This window comes from Girardinichthys multiradiatus, chromosome 19 (assembly GCF_021462225.1).
Source record: "Girardinichthys multiradiatus isolate DD_20200921_A chromosome 19, DD_fGirMul_XY1, whole genome shotgun sequence".
Lineage (NCBI taxonomy): Eukaryota > Metazoa > Chordata > Actinopteri > Cyprinodontiformes > Goodeidae > Girardinichthys > Girardinichthys multiradiatus.
The window spans coordinates 6,219,547-6,240,027 of NC_061811.1; the positions used below are offsets into that span (position 1 = coordinate 6,219,547).

Genomic DNA, 20,481 nt, shown 5'->3' on the forward strand with positions numbered 1-20,481 from the left:
TAGCAGGGTAAGAGCACAGTTTTGCTCAAAATATTGAAATGCACACAACATTATGGGTGACATACCAGAGTTCAAAAGAGGACAAATTGTTGGTGCACGTCTTGCTGGAGCATCTGTGACCAAGACAGCAAGTCTTGGGTAATGTCAGCATACCATCAAGAAGGACGAATCACATCCAACAGGATTAACTGTGGATGCAAGAGGAAGCTGTCTGAAAGGGATGTTCGGGTGCTAACCAGGATTGTATCCAAAATACATAAAACCACGGCTGCCCAAATCACTGCAGAATTAAATGTGCACCTCAACTCTCCTGTTTCCACCAGAACTGTCCGTCAGGAGCTCCACAGGTCAATATACACGGCCGGGCTGCTATAGCCAAACCTTTGGTCACTCATGCCAATGCCAAACGTCGGTTTCAATGGTGCAAGGAGCGCAAATCTTGGGCTGTGGACAATGTGAAACATGTATTGTTCTCTGATGAGTCCGCCTTTACTGTTTTCCCCACATCCGAGAGAGTCACGGTGTGGAGAAGCCCCAAAGAAGCGTACCACCCAGACTGTTGCATGCCCAGAGTGAAGCATGGGGGTGGATCAGTGATGGTTTGGGCTGCCATATCATGGCATTCCCTTGGCCCAATACTTGTGCTAGATGGGCGCGTCACTGCCAAGGACTACCGAACCATTCTTGAGGACCATGTGCATCCAATGGTTCAAACATTGTATCCTGAAGGCAGTGCCATGTATCAGGATGACAATGCACCAATACACACAGCAAGACTGGTGAAAGATTGGTTTGATGAACATGAAAGTGAAGTTGAACATCTCCCATGGCCTGCACAGTCACCAGATCTAAATATTATTGAGCCACTTTGGGGTGTTTTGGAGGAGCGAGTCAGGAAACGTTTTCCTCCACCAGTATCACGTAGTGACCTGGCCACTATCCTGCAAGAAGAATGGCTTAAAATCCCTCTGACCACTGTGCAGGACTTGTATATGTCATTCCCAAGACGAATTGATGCTGTATTGGCCGCAAAAGGAGGCCCTACACCATACTAATAAATTATTGTGGTCTCAAACCAGGTGTTTCAGTTTCATTGTCCAACCCCTGTACATTCACACTTGTCACTTGTTCTTCTGTTTTGGTTCTTCTGAGATGTTGTTGAGGTGTCCAGCTTTCAAAGTTTATTTCACTTCACAGACCTCCTGAGGTTTTGCTCAACAAAGGAGAAAATCCAAACAGAAGGTGACAAGTAGGACCAGGAGACACTCCGTATGATGAGTTAGCGTGGAAATTTAAGCTTTGGATTACAACACCTCAACTAAACTTCATCAATAATACAATGTCTCACAAGGTTCCAGGAAAGTTCCCCAAGGCTGTTGAAGTCATCAAAAACAATAATCAATGAAATTCATAACCAGCATATTCTATAAGAGGATGGCACAGTTTTTATAAATAGCTAAAACATAATTCAATAATAAAATTATTCAAACTTTAGCTTTCTTTTTAAAAACAAAAAACACTGCCCTTGTGTCTGTACACCAGAAGAAAATAAATGGTTCACTTATTCAGCCAGGGCCCAAAATCATGAGTTTTGTGTGCCTCACTACAAAAAACATCCCCTGCAAGCTGGAATAGGACCTAAACATTTGTTGGCCTGAACAGGGACTAAAAAGTTAAAAGTGTTACATATGCAGGTAGCATAACTTTACCAGCAAATATGCATAGGCTGGCACAACAAGAAGGTCCTGCTGTAAAAATGAACAGTATATTGCTTAATCTCAGCTGCACACAAATCAAACCAGGAGCCTGAGAATGGACCACAGCAACAACCTGTAAGCATATATTAAACATACTTTCCATTAAGCCCACATTTCTGTTAAAAATGTTTTTTATTCATCTGATTTAATATTGTAATCTTAAATCTTTTCATTTCCTGTAAGTCTCAGTAGTGTACATAAACTAAAGTCTAAAGGATAAATTCTTGACTTTCACATGGAACACTCTTATTACAAATAAAGCAAGAAGACTTATGTATAATTTTCCAGGATTAACATTTATTTAGGATCAACAATGAAATGAACACTTATTTTGACAATTAATGAATATAGGAAAAATCTACAACAGCTGGTAATCAAAAATTGTATTGACTATTATACTACTATCTGGGTTGCACTACAGATTTAATTAGGCTAATGGATTAAAAAAACTATTTGCAAACAAATTTAAGAAAGCAAGATAATAATGATAATTCTACTCTAAAACCTACTACTAAAACTGTCAAGTTGTGGTTCGTGGCATGGACCCAAATGCAGACAGGCAGGCAGGAGCAGCTCAATTACTTAAAGAGCATAAACCAAAGCAGGCATGGAAACCGGTGTGAAAACATGCATAGAATCTGTGACAAAAGCAGTACAACCCAGCAGGGAGGCAGAGACTGGAGAGAGCATAAATACTGCAGTGCACAGGTGAGACAGGGAGACTGATTGGCACGGCACAGGTGGACTGAATGAAACTGATTACAAGATGCCCGTGGCAGGGAATGGTAACTAAAACATGAATGTGCTGAACAGAGATGCATGGAAATAATCTAACCAAAGGAAAAATCTTACAGATGTAACAGAGCATAAACTAAAATGCACCATGAACAGTATACAAGTAAGTAGGAAACTAAATCTAAAGGTATGAAATAATAAAACACCACCTGGAGAACATAAACAATAATGATCAGACGCAAGACCTTACAATAATAACGAGATGCATCCAAAAGACAAACCTAAACACCTAAGAATCGTGACGAAAACAGGGAAGTTTAGGACTGAGGGTTTGAATTTTTAAGATTTGAAAAAGTTGAGAAAGCAGAATTCTAAATATTCATTTGTCAAGAGTTTATTGGTATCTAAAAGCTGATGAAAGGGGTTTTATAGCCCAATTTTGATTCTAATCACTATATTGATTTTGAGAGGGGAAAGAAAAAAGAATTGAGGAGGCCATTTATTTTCACAGAATTCAATTCAATTCAGTCTATTTCCATAGCGTCAATTCACAACACATGCTGTCACAAGGCACTTTACAAAGTCATTTAAATCGAATTAAACAAATTTTAAGTCAGATACATACATTCCAATTGATCCTAATTATTAAACAGTGCAGACAAATTTAGTTTATTATTCAAATTGGTTAAAAAGGTTTTCTATCTAAGGAGAACTTTAGAACCGACCTGTTTCTGCTCCAATGGTTTTCCTACCTCCATGTTGTAGAAAAATAATTTTTTACCAAAGACAGAGATTGATTATTGTCACTCAGAATCAGCTCTATTAATACCTTGCAAGAAAGAAGGATTTTTTACAGCATTGGACAGGTGCTCAGGAGTGCTGCCAAATCAGTCTGACTGGACAAAGCAAAAGTTCTCCTTATAACAGCTTCAGCAGCTTTCAAAGTGATTCTCATGGGACCCAGACTCACTGGGGAGGCGAGGTGTAACCTGTTATAATTCTCTCTTAGACATGTTGGCAATAGAAATTGAACCTTACACAGTGTGGCACACATGTTATCTCATATGAGTGCTCTGGAGAAGGCGGAGGAGCCATCTCTCTAAGACTAAACAGAACCATCTGTCTTGACCCTTGCCATAGATCAAGTATGTAAACAAACAACACAAAGGGGGTTTGAATACTTTTATCAGCTCCTGCAGAGTAGTTTCAGGTAGAAAACAAGGCAAGGCACAAACATTTTCGTTAATACTCCATTTGGAGGGTACTCAGCTTTTCTGCTCAAACAGCAATTCCGTCTTTAACAAGTCACGGAAATGACAAGTGGTACTGTTCTGTTCCAGCACTGTTGTTTTGGAGGTCCACAGGTTCCCTACTTTCGATGCAGAACTGTGTGACATGCTGAAAGTCAGAAATTTTGTGATGCTGAACACAAGTCCAGGGTATGGAGGAAAAACAAAGTAAAATTTAGCAGGAACCTGTAATTTAATCTGGTGTAGAATGCAAACATAAACATGCATTGTGACTGAATCTGACATGGTAATTAGTTAGTTAGGTTCAGTGGATTTGTAGAAAATACATCATGAGTCTCATTAAAGGTTGAAAAAAAGTCTTATGACTTTTGTCGCTTTTGTCAAGACAAAATTCACACATTATTTGTACAGAAGTTGCTATTTCTAATGCTCTATGTCAAAGAGTGCAGCCTTTTACTTAAAATCCTGCAGCGTAATCTTTATTGCTTTGTCATCCATGAGTAGACTGTAAGCCTACAGAACCTTGCTTTTATTTTTTTATCCCTAAAGTACTCATAGATGATTGTTATCTAGTGATGTGAAGATGATTTTGAACACCCTTGACTTTTCAAAGGGATTGTGTGTTGAGCTGAGGTCCTTTGTGTGGTAAATCAGTCTTCATACCAGTCGACGGTAGACTATGAGATATTTTTTATTTTTAAAAGTCAGGCCTCATTGGGATTGTCATTTCTTTTGATGTCATGTCAGGCAATGACATTTTAAGGTTGGGAACATGTGCCTTTTTAGAAGACAGTTCCAGAAAAACTCAGTGGCAAAGGCAGCTCAAATCCTATCTGACATATTATTAAAAGATCTGATAGGATCGGTCTGAACTGTAAGTAAAAGTCAACTGAAAAAAAAATGAAAGAATAAACCTAAATCATAAAAAGCAAAGTAACAATTGAACACCTAGAAGAATTGACAAGATGTCTGCAGCAATGACTCTAAGAAAATGCTCCAGGCTGTGATTTGGTTGTAAGTAAAATACATAAATAATCACTGCTTAAAATAATCAACTTGCTAAAACATAGTTTTCGTAATGCTTCGAAGTGCTTAGTTGTTTGTTGTTGTGTCATTTCAAATAAAATGTGGAGCCTCTTTTCTGTCAGTGTTTATGAATGCATAAATTTACATGCAATTTGTTATTCAGGTAGGGTTTCTCTCTGGCGTGTCCAAAATATACTCAGCACACTTAAAAAAATGTGGAAAGATTCCAAATGAACACAGACTCTGTAAACAGTGGAATATGAATACTCCTGGCATAAATGTTTAATATTGCACAAACATTACTGTTTTTTTTTTAGTTTACTTTCTACTTATTTTTTACACAAACAATATCCTGCCAGCAGAGCTCGTGCGCTTGATGTAAAGGAGCTGTTCACAGTGCTGAAAGTCATTGTTTCTCTTAGTCATCACAATCTCTTACTGTACTGGTCAAAATTCATGGAAATTATGGTCATTGAGCTGAAGTTGTCCTCACTAGCTGCCATCCTAATGAAGATAATATGAACTTGGTTGTGTTTGTGCTGCAAATTACTTACTTTTACAAAAGTCAATACAAAAAAACGAACCCTTGTGAAATCGGTAGCTTGGTCACAGAGTTATATACCATACAGGACAAAAATGCAGAACTGCTAAAGATTTCCAATAATTACAGCAACTCTGTGCCTGTCCAGCTTTTTTCTACTTTTGAAATTCCAATATATATATCAAATATAAATATACAAGTCTCATGCATTCTGTAAACAAGTTCTTCTGAAAGATGGATTTGATATATAAAATAAATTATGTTAAGAAAAGTTATTGTGAAGACAAAAGTGTGATATTCAATAACGAGGACTACATCATGAACAATCAGACAATCAGAAACAAGGGAAGATTGATCATTTATTGGCTCAGTTCTTATCCAGTGTCATGAGGAATATGAGTTATTATTATAGAAAGAATGGGTTGAACTTTGTGCCTGGAGATTCTGGAGGACTTTAGAAAAACATCAGTTTGGGTTTGCCGGTGTTATAACCTTAATATAAACACAATATCAATAAAACTTTTAATTTATTGTACCATCTGTGGTTAAATGTACAGTGCATCCCGAGCCAAGTTTTCACTTCAGGAACCTTTTCCATGAACTGTAATAATTTTCGTGGACCATTATTTACCTCCATCACATTCCACTGAATGTAGCAACATAACAATAAACAGGATAAAAACTTACCCAAGCAAATGGTTCTGATTTTACCCAATCTGGGAAAGAATGAGAACGAACCAGAAACATGAATACAGGGGAGGTGATTCGTGAATTGTGAACAGGTAAGACTAAACAACTCAGTTTGGGACAGTTACAGTATAGGGAAGCATGAAAAAAATGGCAGATCACTAGTAAAGAAAATTATCAGGTAAACAATAACTAAACATAATATAACTAAGGACAAAAGTGAAAAGAAATACAACAAGACCAAAGGTAACACAATATTTTAAGAAGAGGTGTTACTGTAAAAACATGAAGTAAACAGAACACAGCGCACCACAGAACCCAGGAGACTGAAATGAAACAGAAACTAAAACACAAAAACCCTAAACACTTAATAAAAACTTACTGTTGAAAACAAAATCATTCAACTCATGACAGAACCAACCTACCAACACCCAGCCTCTCCCACTATGACTTATACCCTTATTTTTCCGTTATCATAGTTAAAACCTCTTTAATGGCTGAATTTTTTTTCTACAGCATTTATTGTACCGAGGCCAGAGATGTTTACAAGTCATGTTTTCCAAGTCCATGTCAAATTTCAAGTCTTTAAGGGGCAGGTCCAAGTCAAGTCTCAAATCTTTTGCCCCACGTCAGAGTCAGTTCATAAGTCTCTTATGACTGAAATAAACACTTTCTCTTTAAATCCCTATCATCTAGGTCACCTCTAACTCTGCCTCCAAAACGCTCTAACAAAAATAACAGAAAGAGATTAAAACATATTAATGTTACATTTCTGAATGAATAAAACACAGTGCTTTTTTGGTTTTGTATGACTACGTAAACAACTGTTTATTCCTGTTTTCATGTTGTCCACTCCTTCATTAGATGTTGCACTACATCTGGTTTGAAAGATTTTCTTCTCCTCACTCAGAGCTGGAGAATTTTGAATAATATTAGGAAACCATTTTCTAAATCTGCATTAAAAACTGTTTTTATCAAGTTTAAATAGTAAAGATGTTCAAATTTAAGGTATACATTACAACATAATGGATGAAACAAAGTGTAGTTAGTAAATAATTAGGTGCTGAACTTCTGAATGAACAGAACAGGAAATGCTTTTATTTGTGTCTCTGTAATATTGCAGCTAGTTTAACAGAATGTTGTAGATAAGTTAGATTTTTTCTGTTCACTCTTCATGACATGAGATAAAAACTGGTACATGAGATAAGACTCGACTAAGTTTCAGACCCCAAGTCCAAGTCAAGTCTGAAGTCTTTAAGGCACAAGTCTAAGTTGAGACTCTTATTTTTGCGACTAAAGCACGACTCCAGTCGGAGTTGCAAACTTGAGTCGCCATCTCTGGCACAGATAAAAACAGCCATGAACCCAGTGCACCACTACATTTGAAGTTTAAAAGTAACATCGCATTCTCCTTCTGTTGCATACGTGTGTGCAATGCTTTTTAATATCCACCAAATTTATTAAACATCTGTTAAAATTACACTTTTCCTATAAATTTAGATTGATTTAATGGTTGTAACTGCTGCTAAAAAACATAAATAAAAGATTTTAAAAACAGCTGCAGAACACTAGGTTATAATCCCAATCAGAGCTTCGATTCATCTGCCACTAATCTAGTGAACACAGACATCTGCATCCATGAAATAAATTGATGTTAAAATTACACCTTTGTGCAGAATTTGGAGTGACTTTAGATAAATTACCGAATAAAGTCGCTGTAAAAAAATCATCATATTTTTCTGCTGGCAAGTGGAGATGTTTTTCCCTTTCTCCTTCACATGCTCAGCAACAGTTTTCAGCAAACAAAAGCTGACTAGGAGCACAAAGAGCGCTCCTCCCATCGTCTGCAAACTTACTTTACATAAACAGCACAGCGAGTCAAAAGGCTCCCACCGGGGAGATTAGTGAGAAGGGGTTGAGTGTTCGGGATAAGTCTAATTAAGTTCCAGGGGATAAATGGGTAGCATAATAACTAACGAGTAAAGAATGTCTCAGAACAACAAAATATGTTGAACAATGTTTTGATATTTGCAAAATAAGTGTCACAGCGTCCCAAATAAATCAAACCCCATTCAGATTTTCTTTTTAAAAACTAAGCAATATGGAATTTTAAAATATAATATTGAACTTTAAAACCATAAAATGCCTTTTGGGAAGCAGGTCATTTTCTAACTTGTCCATCCACAATAAAATGTTATGGTTTGCAAGATAGAACCCCAGAATGCAGACGAGCAGGCAGCGTGATGGTAAGTGAAAAAAAAACAATTTAATAAAAAACAAAAACTCACTCTAAAAAGAGGCAGGAACAAAACAACGAACAGGCAGGCATAACAGGCAAAAAACAGACTTGGCCAGGCTGGTCGAGACAGGCGTGGCGTGACTACAGGACAAGAGCAATATTTGAATAATGTTTCCGCGATGAACAACTGAACAGGAGTGTATATATGGAAAGTAAACCAGGTGGAGCTAGGAGACAGATTAGTTTGGAGCAGGTGAACCGGATAAAGATAATTAACAGACAGAACGTGGCTGGAGCAAGAACAGAGACTCTTGAATACAAACAAAAACTAAAGCATGAGCAGAACCAAAAACCAAACTTGACAAAACATGAACAAGACTAAAACATGACCAGAAAAATAATAAACAGAAGCATGATTCAAAAACTGTGAGAGAAATACAAGAAAAACCCAAAAACCAAACAACCCCAAATCATAACAATAAAAGATTTGAAAGTAGCTAATTTTATTATAAGTATTACATTCTTCAGCAGATTTTGATGCTAAATCTAAATTGGATTCAACTGGGTTTTTCCCTGTGAAATCCTTAGGTACACTAAAAGTATACGGTCACAGTCTGGGTCGAGAAATATTTGCATTAAAAATTCAATCAGTAACTTTTCATGCATCTATGCATGTGTTAGGTCAACCTGTCAAAAAGTCATAAGTGAAGTCATGCAATCCAAAAGAAGAAAGCATTGTTTTGGATTTTAGTCACATTTTGGGTGAAAAGTGGTTAAAAGTAGCCCTGGTGTGGAGGGAGGGATACAGTAAGTGTGAGGAATGTCTGAGTCTGGGTCTATGTTTTGCAGTGCATCAGCAGTGCACCATTAGCGGTTGCAGAAACAAAGATCAGGGCTAGTCTCTTTGAAGTGTTTAGCACAACTTCGTTCAAAATACCTAAAATCTAGATTTGAAATTGCACTCAGATTCAAAACTAATTTTCTCATAAATTAAAGCTTCACTATCTGGATCTGGGGCTGTGCAAGGATGCAGTTGGCAGCACTATTGCCTTGCAAGACGTTTTTTGATCGAATCCCAGCCTGTGGTCTTTCTACATGGAGCTTGCATGTTCTCCTTGTGCATATGTGGTTCTCTCTGGGTGCTCAGGCATCCCCCCTAATTATTGAGTTACACTTGAGTGTGCATGTCTCTGTGTTGCCCAGTTTAAAACCTGCCACAAAACCTGGTGACATGTCCAAAGTGCACCTCATCTCTCAACAAATGACTGCTGCCTTGCCTTGCTAGAATGGCCCACTCAGGATTTAGGTCAGTGTCCAGAGCCAATTGACAACTTGTGGCAAAACCTAAAAATCAATGCTTACAAACACTCCCCATACAGTCTGAATTTAAGCTACTTTGCTAATATATACTGACCAGAAGGTAGCTCAATACAAATGCAAGACCCACTTTTCAGATTTTGGTACAAAAGAGTTTGGAAACCAGGTTTCCTTCCACTTCACAATTGTGTGGTACTTTGTGTTGGTGCATCACATAAAATACCAATAAAATGCCATAAAGTTTGTGGTTGTAACATCGCAAACTGGAAATGGTTCAAGTGGTATCAATACTGTAAGGCATTGTAGGTGAGCAATGAAAACAGACTGTAAAATGCTGGCTACTGTGTACATCTTTGTAAGACAAAAACGTATTTCTTAAAAGGCTGAATCTAATCCAAAGTTTTTCTTCTGTGCCGAATGCAAAAACTGACCTTACATAAATGTGTTTTATATTACAAGATTTTCTTCCTCCTTCATCATGTCCACCGACTCAAGCCTTTGTTCTGCTTGCTCTGGAAAACTGCTATTTGCAGTGTTGTAAATCTGCTTTATCCAGGCCATTGGGTATTGTTGGTGTTTTGATTTGAAATCCTCTTTAACAAGGTCAGAAATCTGCATGTTTTTTTCCTCACCTCCTTCTAAAATAAGAGCATGTTTAAAATGGAATAGAGTGTTCGGCTCTCCTCTCTGAACCAGCTCACTCCGTAATTGCACCTCATGGGACTAAGGCTTCATTCATTGCCCAGCAAAGAATCTGCAGCAGAAGAAGTGAGACAATTGTGGGTATCCTAGAAAACAGACTTTTTTTTGTTCTTTTATGTCAACAAATCCCTCTAATCAACCACAAAAAATGCTCGAGCCTTACTTTTCTGTTACATATAGCATTAAAGATTTGAATCTACAAAGTTTCTATGTAATTGCAAGAAATTTGCATTCGTCTTCAATCAAAAGACAAAAGCATAGCTTTGATTCATTAAATTGGCAAATTGTTGTGACAAAACACATCCCTTCTCATCTACTGGGTCAATTGCTTCTAGACGTGATTGTCCAGATTTGCATATTCATTTTTCTAGGTTGCATCCTCTTTTATGTTTGGAGCCAACTGATAAGAAAGTCTTGGTGAGAGCATGTGTTCTCAACACAGTGTTACTGGAGGAGATAGTGTAAATAGTGTACACACTGCCACCCATCACATAATACAGTATAAGATCATTTTAAGCCTGTTAAGACTGTCCTTTGTTCCTTCTTAGACTCAGCAGCAACTGAAAATAGGTTATCATTGTGCCTTTCATTAGAATAATGATCTACAATATAGGGCCAAATCGACAAAGAAATAGTTCACCAAACACAAATCCAACCTTCTTCCTCAGCAACCTCAGTTCCCAGACCTAGATCCTAAAACCTTTGCAGTACTTTGTTTTGTGTTTTGGTTTTTTTGGTTTTTCTTGTGTCCGGCTGCAGCATTTCATGCATACCATATAGAGAAGCTGATTGCCTACATGTGCCAGGGCAGGTTTGCTCTACAAAAAGGACATCTCAAGGCAGAATCCTAACTACCTGATTGACTTTATTAAATCAAGAATGGATCCAGCATCACATTAGGCAAGCCACATTGACGTAAGAGTTACCTGTGTTTGTATGACCTTCAACCATTTGGACTGTTTGTATGTCTCTTCAAATCACTGCACAGGTGATTTGAAGAGAATATAGAATAAGGGGGACCCAGATTTCTGGAGCATTTAGAGAGATTATACAAGGACTAATGGTCTAATATGTATTTGCAGGTTTTGAATGTATTTACATCTGAATTTGTCTGTCTTTCTATCTCTGAACTGAGATGCAGAGGTAGATCTGCTCCTAAAGGTTCTACCAAACAAAAAGTTTTCTTTGTCTTGGCATAGTTTATCTACACATATAAATGATGTGTTATGCTGCATTTATGGGAAATCCTGCCCATATTTATGGCAATAACAGTTGGAGTAAATAGCTTAGCATTCTCAAACACCAGAGCTTTTTTAATTCTGCTGATTGTGCAGAAAGGAGTACCAGCTGGTGAAAGCTGGTGGGACTGGCAGTAATCATGCTACAGCAGTGTCGTGCAGAGATCACCAAAGGGGCAGGTGCTCAAGGCAAAAAAGGGCACTTATAGCTGCATTCTAGGGCGGAATATCAGCAAGAATCTCACCCAGCTTTTACAGTTCAATGTACTATGAAGTACTTCCAATAGTAAGCATGGAAATATACAACTGAATCAGATCTAGGAAAAACTATAATACAGAACACCACACCATTTATATGTACTAAATATTTTATTGTGATCAGAATTTCACTCTGCAGGACTCCTTTCATCATAGGGAAGTACTGAGATATTCAATCTCGCATATGAGCAAAATATGTAAATTAGAGAGCTAGACCACCAAATGTATTTAGTTTTACACAATTACTCTGTTACAACCTTTTAGTGTACTGTACTAAAGGCCCTAATAATACATAAATCAGCCTGGATGTTCTATACTTACAGTGGAGGTGAATATGGTCCATTCAGAACAGCACAGGTGCATCAAACTTTAACAAAGAACTGCAGATGATAAAATGAAAATGAGTTGTTGACACATATTACTATAGTGTTAATGCCACCATGAGAAAACATAAAGCCTATTGACCCTGCTGACTGACCGCCAAACTTTAGGTTAAACCTCTTCTAGTTATGTTTGTGTTTTGTGATTACTTATGTACATTTTCTTCTTTCCCTCTTCTTTTGTTCTTCTCAGTCTATTCTCTCTTTGTCCTCATTGTCTCATCTGATCTTTCACTTCTAGGAGCAAGAAATTAGCTATCAATTAATCTACATTTAACTACAGTACATCTTAACATAATTATTTACTCTTAAACTGGTCGCTTGTAAAATTCACCAATATACCAAACAGCTATATGGGGACTATATAAAATCTTAGTAGTTCTGTTTTTTCCTGTTGAACTCTTTCTAACCCAGTTGGTTAACAATCCACTACTTCTGGCTGCTTCAAGCAGCTTCTTCCTTGAGTGTTTCAGACGTCTTTTTTTACAATGCATCTTTGAAATAAAACAAACCTGCTATGAATGATAATCTAAAAATCTAAAAAATATTTTAAAATGCACCACCTGTTTTTTTCTCCTTTTATTAAGCAAAAAAATATTATTCAGTAAATTGCTGCATAACTGAAGTTATTTTATAGAAAATGAGACATTAAGAGCCTCTGCAGGCTTTATTATAAGGATTTTTGTTATCTTTTTTGCTAATTTTACAGTTTCATGGGACAGGAGCTATTTAATTGGTCAAGACATACATTATCTATCCAGAACTATAATCTATCAGATATAATGTGAGGCAGCTAATTTTTTATTTAAAAAAATTCACATCTTATTTACAGCAATTTCTATTTTTCAGACAAAATAATTAAAATCCAACTCCAGACCGTTGTTTATTATTCTCATACTTTCTGGTTATGTATTTAAGAGGCAGTTTGTGCTCAATCAGCCAGTGATAGAGGGTCATAACATTCAAACTTGTATGTTGTTTTGTTTTTCACAAAATTGGATAATGCCGCTTTAATATATAAATGGATTCAGAGAACAAACATAATTTATTCAATGTACAGACAAGACAAGAAGTTTAAAATTCCCCCACTGCTTTCTAAACAAGTTCCTAGTAATGAGTCATCATAAATGTCTTGAAATAATGAAAAAAAGTTAACATATTTGATAAAATCATAGCTCATTAAAACATAAAAACCCAAATTATTAGTTGAGAAGAGAAATTGTGACAGAAATGTGATATAATCTACATAATGATTTGTTAGTGACATTCTAACCTGTAAAACTGGTAAATAAATAACTGCATTTTCATTGCCCCCCAGAAAAGGTTAAATATATATAAATAGCAGCACGAATGCATCTCCTCATCACATCTCCTCACAGTAGCGTTTCTACCAATATTATAGGAATATTGCTGAGTGACAGCTGTTGTTAACGCTAAAGAGAAGAGGAATAATACTAAATATGATTAAATAGCATTACTAATACATGTTTTCATTAGGTGTCAGAGGAGGGCCTATGGGAATTAATCAATAAATAAGAAAATAAAAATATTAATATTTTGACCAAAAGGGCAGGTGAAGCAGGAGAAGAAAGTAGCCTGCTACGCTGCTGGATTTACAAATAAAAAGGACAGCGATGCCAAAGCAGAAAGAACGCATCCTTTGGTTAATAAAACAGTTCAAGTTTAACTTAAACTGTACAATGTAGGCGAAGCACACTGAGGAATTGCCAGAATTATGCCGGTTGGGGTGGTTGTGGGTACAAAATGGTTTTTTTTGACTACATGTAATACTTATCTGATAATCTGATACATTCTTAACTCCAGTCAATAAATGTTTTTCTCTCTTTCATCAGTAGCATCCCTTGTTGATTTAAGAAGCCACTGATAAGAATTTTTCAGTCAGATGCAGTACTTAATGTTTTGAGGAGAGTCTTGTCTGGTCGGGATCTGGAGTTCTGTGTTTATTAAAATATTAACAAAAAGTGAAGCGCTTTCATAATCTCTTTGATCACTTCAGCACCTGCTGTGTTTGTAGATGAAGAGAGAACAACTGCGACTTGATGCAAAAATAGGTCCACATTGCTTTCATCTGATGGGCTTGATGAACGTGTTTGCATCTGCATGTATTTCATGCAATCTGATTTGTGAATCTGGTGCAAAAATACATTGAATAGCATTTGCAAAACAGTTGCAAAAGGAGATTGCTGTGCTTTGTTAATTCCTCCCTAAGTGCTATCTTCTGGCAAAAGGGATTGGCTGCAGGAATGTCAGTAAGTGTGGCATTTGTTTAATTAGACCTGAATTTGATTATACAGATTTAAAAGTACAATAATTATTATTTTATATAGTCTCTTGTGTACTAGGGATTGATCAAGAAATGAATCTGTACATAATAATGATGAGACTAGCAGCTTTCTCTTTTTTGTAGTGTTTTTGGTGTGTTTTCAAAGCCCCTGACTTCCATCCAAATCACCTGAATCACAGTTTAACTCAACTGCCTCAATAAAACGGCCCCTGATGAACCTTTTAGGAACAGTGTTATGCAGCACAAAGACACAGTTGGCAGCTGGGTAGTAAGCACACCGCCACAATTAGCAGCTAAACAGATATTTCCCTCAGGAGCAGGTGAAGACTAAACAGAGGTAAAAGCAGGGTAAATATTGGAAATTCAGCAGGTGGGCACCAAACACACCTCAAAAAGCTAACATTAAATTTGTTTGAGTTAATGACTAAATACGCCTCTGTATCCTAACGAGTTGTTTGGAAAGGCTTGAAACTGTTATGAGGGAAAACACAATATTAAACATAAACATATGTGTACACATTTTCTTAATGGAGTAAAATACTACAAATTTTGTAAATCAAGACTACCAAAAAAAAATTATTTGGCGATTTAAAAGAAATTCACAGTGTCCTCCGCTTTTGAACAGTAATGGTAACAAATGAGAAACAGATGAGTAAGAAGGTGTGCTGATTAATGAGTCTGTAACAGGATTAGATTTGAATATCAGTGCTACTCTATTGTTGGGGCTGACATTAATTGCTACCAAATAAAATTGTTCTGATTTCAAAACAATCACACCCATGGAGGGATTAGACGAGAGAAGGTAGGAGGCCAAGTGAGAGAATCATTTATCAGCTGTCGCTCTGTGGCACGATTTAAAAGGACTGCTCCATATGTGAATGAATGTTTGTACATCAACATTTTCTAGCTCTGTGCAGATGAAATGTTAATTATACACAATTATATAGAACTATGCAGAACTAGGCTTTGATCGCAATCATTACATCCTTACATTATAAAATGATTTTGAACCCCAGCTCCAAATTTTGCACTTCACTTGTGCATACTATTTGCTCCATTACAGCATGTCTTTAACAAAGCAAATGAATCATGCCCATCATGTTTAGCCGCAGTGAGCATTTACAGTACACTCTTTCTGCTTCATATAGTAGATGTCTTCACCTGACAATCTGCAATCTTTGGTGGGTATGAACACCAAAGTCACAAATGTGGGGTTGTTTTTCCAGGAACAGCCCCTTAGTTCCAGTGAAAGAAACTCTTAATTCTTCAGAATATCATAACTTTTGGAACAATTTCACGCTGCCAACTTTGTGAGAATAGTTTGATGGTGACCTCATCATGTTCTCACAAGTACACAAGTGCATAGAGCAAGGTCCTCAAAGACATATTTGAGTGAGTTTGGTGTGGAAGAACTTGATTAGCCTCCACAGAGTTTTTACCTCAATCTCAGATAACACCATTGTGGTTAATTAGAGCAGAAACTATGAGCCAGGCCTTCTGACCTCATAAAGGCACTTCTGAATTAATGGTCAAAAATTCCCACAAACAAAGCATTTCCAGGAATGCTTTCCACATGAAAAGGGTGGACTGACATCACATTAAATCCTGTGGATTTGGAATGGGATGTCACTCAAGCTCATATGTGTGTGAAGGCAGTCAAGAAAATACTTTTGGGAATAAGGTGTATGTGTTAAGTATAGGTGGGCAAAAACTGCTTACAGCAAACTGCCTACCATCTTCAAACAGGAAGCAAATATTGATTAACTGCATCTCACAAACAGTCCTGGTCTTTGGGTTTTCTGTGAATATGTACAAATATAGGGACCACCCCTCCACATGTTACTGTAAGCAAACACAGCCAGAAGTGTAAAAATGCAGTTTGACTCTTTTTGCAGGTACAAAATGGATGTGATCTTGTTTTTACCCTTATACTGTACTTATATCAAATGATAAACATTTACTCAACAAACTGAACTGAACACTGAACTGGCAATCAAGCTACTAATCTGAAAAGAAGGATATTTGATATATTCAACAGAATAAAGGGAAAGGGTAAAAATGTAGTCTTGTGATGAAATGAAAACCATTTTCTGCTGCATCAAAATTAGTCGATTTCCACACAAGGATCTTGTTACATGCCAAAATGGCACTAAATGTTGCCAAGGGGTATAAATTACAATTGCGGAGACGTCCAAAACAGTTTTGGGTTTTCTAAACAAATGACAAGGCTACCATAAAAACATACTTTTTTATATGTCAGTAGCGTAAAAGTGTGGCAAGCTGGACTATGCTTCATTTCAAGGTTTCAAGTGTTTAAGCAAAGGCTGTATGGTCTGACATCCAAGACACATCAATAAAACAGTTTATCAAGGAATTTCAGGTGCAAAATGCAGAGCAAATAATAAATAAGTTTTTTTTTTTTGTAGAAATGAACAGAGTCAAGCAACAGACATTACTATCATTAAACTCTGCTGTTAGTAGAACTCAAATGTCACTCCAGTAGAGTCAATTTCCATTTATTTGACAATAATCGCTGATAAAGCGAATAAGTGTTTAATTTGTCATTCTATCTTTCTCCCCGTTTTATTTTTGTCTTGTCTTCCTCCTGTCTCTGTGTCCTATTCTTGTACTCCCAGAGTAATTGATAGGATATGAGCTCTGGCAAGTGTAATCTTCTTTTAATTAAGACGTGCTGAAAACACGACTTTCAGACTGACTTAAGACTTTCTTGCTTCCATTTTTCTTGGCCTCTCTTATCTTTCTCTCATTATCAACACTTTTCTTTCTTTCTCTCTCTTTTTTCTCCTCCAACTTTGACTTCATTCTTCTCATTATCTCATGTCTTTCCTTTAACTCTTCACAACTCAACCTTCATCTATAATCTCCTCTGACTCATTCTTAGTTTTTCTTCTTTTGTCTCCCAACTTCTATTCTCCTGTACCTTTTCCGTCCTTTATCTCACGCTCCAGTCTCAGCACCACGATGAGGAAAAGAGAGCACTCAGCCGGGAAATCATTGTTCTCAACAACCACCTCATGGAGGCAAAGATCACCATCAACAAACTCAGAGAGGACAATGTGAGTAAGCTCCATGCATCATTTCAGAAACAGATTTGAGCAGCTCCGGAGTTTCTAAATGGTTGGACTTGCTGGAACATGCATAAATGACATTTACCTACAGTGCCACAAGTTATCAGATGTGCTGCCCTGGGATATTTGCTCTCTTTGCTTGGTCAGTAATTTTGCCTTGTTGACCCCAGAAAAAGTATTTGGATTTGGAAGCAGAAATGACAACTCTTCAAAAAGCTGCTTCCTCCCATCACACTGGCAGCCCACACTATTGATGCACTCTTGCTTTAAGTCATACCCACTGTATTTCTGCAACATCCTGGATATTTGGGCTTCAAGGTGCAGCAGCAGATAGAGGAATTAACTTTAAGCCACTGGGTGTTTTATGGTGATTACTCAGAAATCAATGAGCTTCCTCAGGGTGGGGAGAAGTAGGAGCCGTGGATGCGTGATTCTGAGCTCAAGGGCACATGGCAATCTAGTGCCTCACTTTTTTTGAAGTGATTTTACTGGCTTTCTGTGTGGAGCTTCTAAGTTAGGTTGGGTCTTTTTTTCCTCTTCTCTATGGCCCTTATTAGCACTTCTGAGGTACATAGCTCTTTGCCAATTCCCCTCAATCCATCTGAGCCAGCAGTTAGGCAGACATTTTCTCCAGAGAGCGAGCTCAGAATGTTCTCCATTAAACACACACAGAGAGAGAGAGAGATGTACAAGGATGGGAAAAAGTATTTGCCTCTTTGTAGATTGTTTCTGTTTTTAGTTCTTTTGTCAAACTTAAATGTTTCAGATCATCAACAACATTTAAATTTGAAATAAAAATAACTTGAATGAATATAAAATGCTTTTTTTTAATTATGATTTCATTCATGAAGGGAAAAAAAATACTTATTCAAACCAACCTAGCTCTGGCTGAGTATAATTTCACTAACTAGAGCCTGGCCTGATTACTACCAGACATACAAAATCACTGAAATATAACATATTTCACAACATGAAAGGGTTAAATGTGGAGGATAATTTCTCCATTGTGAGATGAATAAAGTCTAAATTATTATTATTATTATGAAGTAGGCTAAACGATCTCAAAACGTAGCATATAATACCATTATCTAAAATAATTGTAGAACAGATACGAGGCAAAGTCACTGACATCATCATAAGTCTTTGGAGCACCAATGAATGCAGTGATCCACAAATAGAGAAAAAGTGGAAGAGTGATGAACCTTCCTAGGAGTGGCTTACCAAATATACTCCAAGACATATCGACAACTCAACCAAGAGGTCATAAAAATAAGCCAGAGCAACACCTGAATTGCAGCAGACATCACCTTCGTCAGTTATAGTTGATGCTCATGATTGAACAGTACAAACAAAAATGGCATCCATGGGAAAGTTTCAAGGTGAAGACCCCCTGCCTTTCTGCTTCAAGACTGGAATAACTAATTATAAATGATGAATTCTGCTCATTATCGAAAAATCTTGAAGGAAATTGTCTGGCCATCATTTCGTGACCTTAAGCTCAAGCACACTTGGGTTGCGCAGCAAAATTCTTGTTTGCAAAGTAAAAGACTCGTGGACATTTATCACTAACTTTTACTGGCAACTGCTGGTACCGAGTAGACTGTAATGCTGTAGACCCAACCACTCACTAGTTATTGAAATAAAAACTGTTCCATAGCTTCATAATTCAAGTTAATTAATCTTCTCCATTTCTAGGAAGTTAAAAACTGCACTTACTAAAGATTGCAAAGGAAAGGTCACACCTTATGTTATTTATGCAAAGCAAAATGTAAAGGTTGGTTCATGATACTATAAAAAAAAGGTGCTGAAGTCATTTATGTCAAAAAATGAAAGCATTGTTTTTTTAAAAGCAGCTGTTGCTGTTGGAGATGAAACTGCCACAAAGAAGGGTTTGATGCTATGGTATCAGAGCTGGTCTCTCAAAGGCACATAGGAGGGGGCCACAGTGTTGCAAGACGTGACCTTTTTAAAAGGACAACATTAGCAGAACCAGGAGAGAGAAAAGCCATGAAAACCCCACAAAAGCACACACATGAACAAAGGCAGAGAAAACACATTAGAGGAGCGCTAAACCTTCGTTATCGTGTGAAATAATAATTAAAAACCTAAAATAAATCATGTTTTCATCAGAGGGAGCACAGAAGAAGACATAGATTTGCTCTTGCTCTCTATTCTGGAGGGCTCAGATAACTGAATGTGCTGCTTTAAACAACTCTAACCAAATTAGCTCAGTCTGCACTGCATAGATAGGAGATATGGTAATAATAAAAACCTTGGAAATGGTTTTAACATCCTGTAAACCTCTAATGTATAACTAGCTAAATGATATGACAATATATCAATAACTTCATTAGTGTGAGCCTCTTGCTGTTTACTTGACATGAAATTTAAACAATAAAGTAAGGCAGTTTTCATTCCTCATTAATCCATCCACTTTGCGCAGTGCACCAATACTACTTTCAGTGAAACAGACCCTCAGCATGATGCTATCCCCACCATGCTCCACAGTTGTTACGGCTTTCTTAGGTTTGAAAATCGTCAACCATCTAGTTGTTGATTTCAGGTGAAGCTGAAGAATTTGTAGGCATTCCTTCTTCTTTATTATTCAACTTGCTTTGTGAAGATTATTACTTCATCATGCTTAGCAGCTGGATCAGCATTCTAAGGCTTGAAAGCCTTCAACTGTGTAGCTGCTGATCTAAAGAAACTTAAATAATTTGAGGGTGTTCTTTTTCTTCTTTACTCCATCAACTTTGTGTGGTGGGCCAGTACCTCTAACAGCTGACAGACTCCCCAGCATGATGCTACACCACCAGGCTTAACAGCTGGTGCAGTGTTCTCAGGTTTGAAAGATGTGTCAGTAAACCAACCATCTCTATCAGTTCTGCCAGGAGTGGTCAAATATCCAGCCAGAAACATGCCAGGGCCTTGCTCATATCTACAGAAACCGAGTGGTT

General features: G+C 37.1%; 1 protein-coding gene across 1 annotated transcript in view; it reads left to right on the forward strand.

Annotated features, from left to right (window-relative positions):
* The window catches only part of LOC124855911 (brain-enriched guanylate kinase-associated protein), a 44,640-nt gene that overhangs the window by 13,822 nt on the left and 10,337 nt on the right, over positions 1 to 20,481 (forward strand). Inside the window, exon 4 of the mRNA XM_047346061.1 lies at positions 17,405 to 17,512. Coding sequence (XP_047202017.1) covers positions 17,405 to 17,512 — 108 coding nt within the window. The remainder of the gene's footprint in view (positions 1 to 17,404; positions 17,513 to 20,481) is intronic.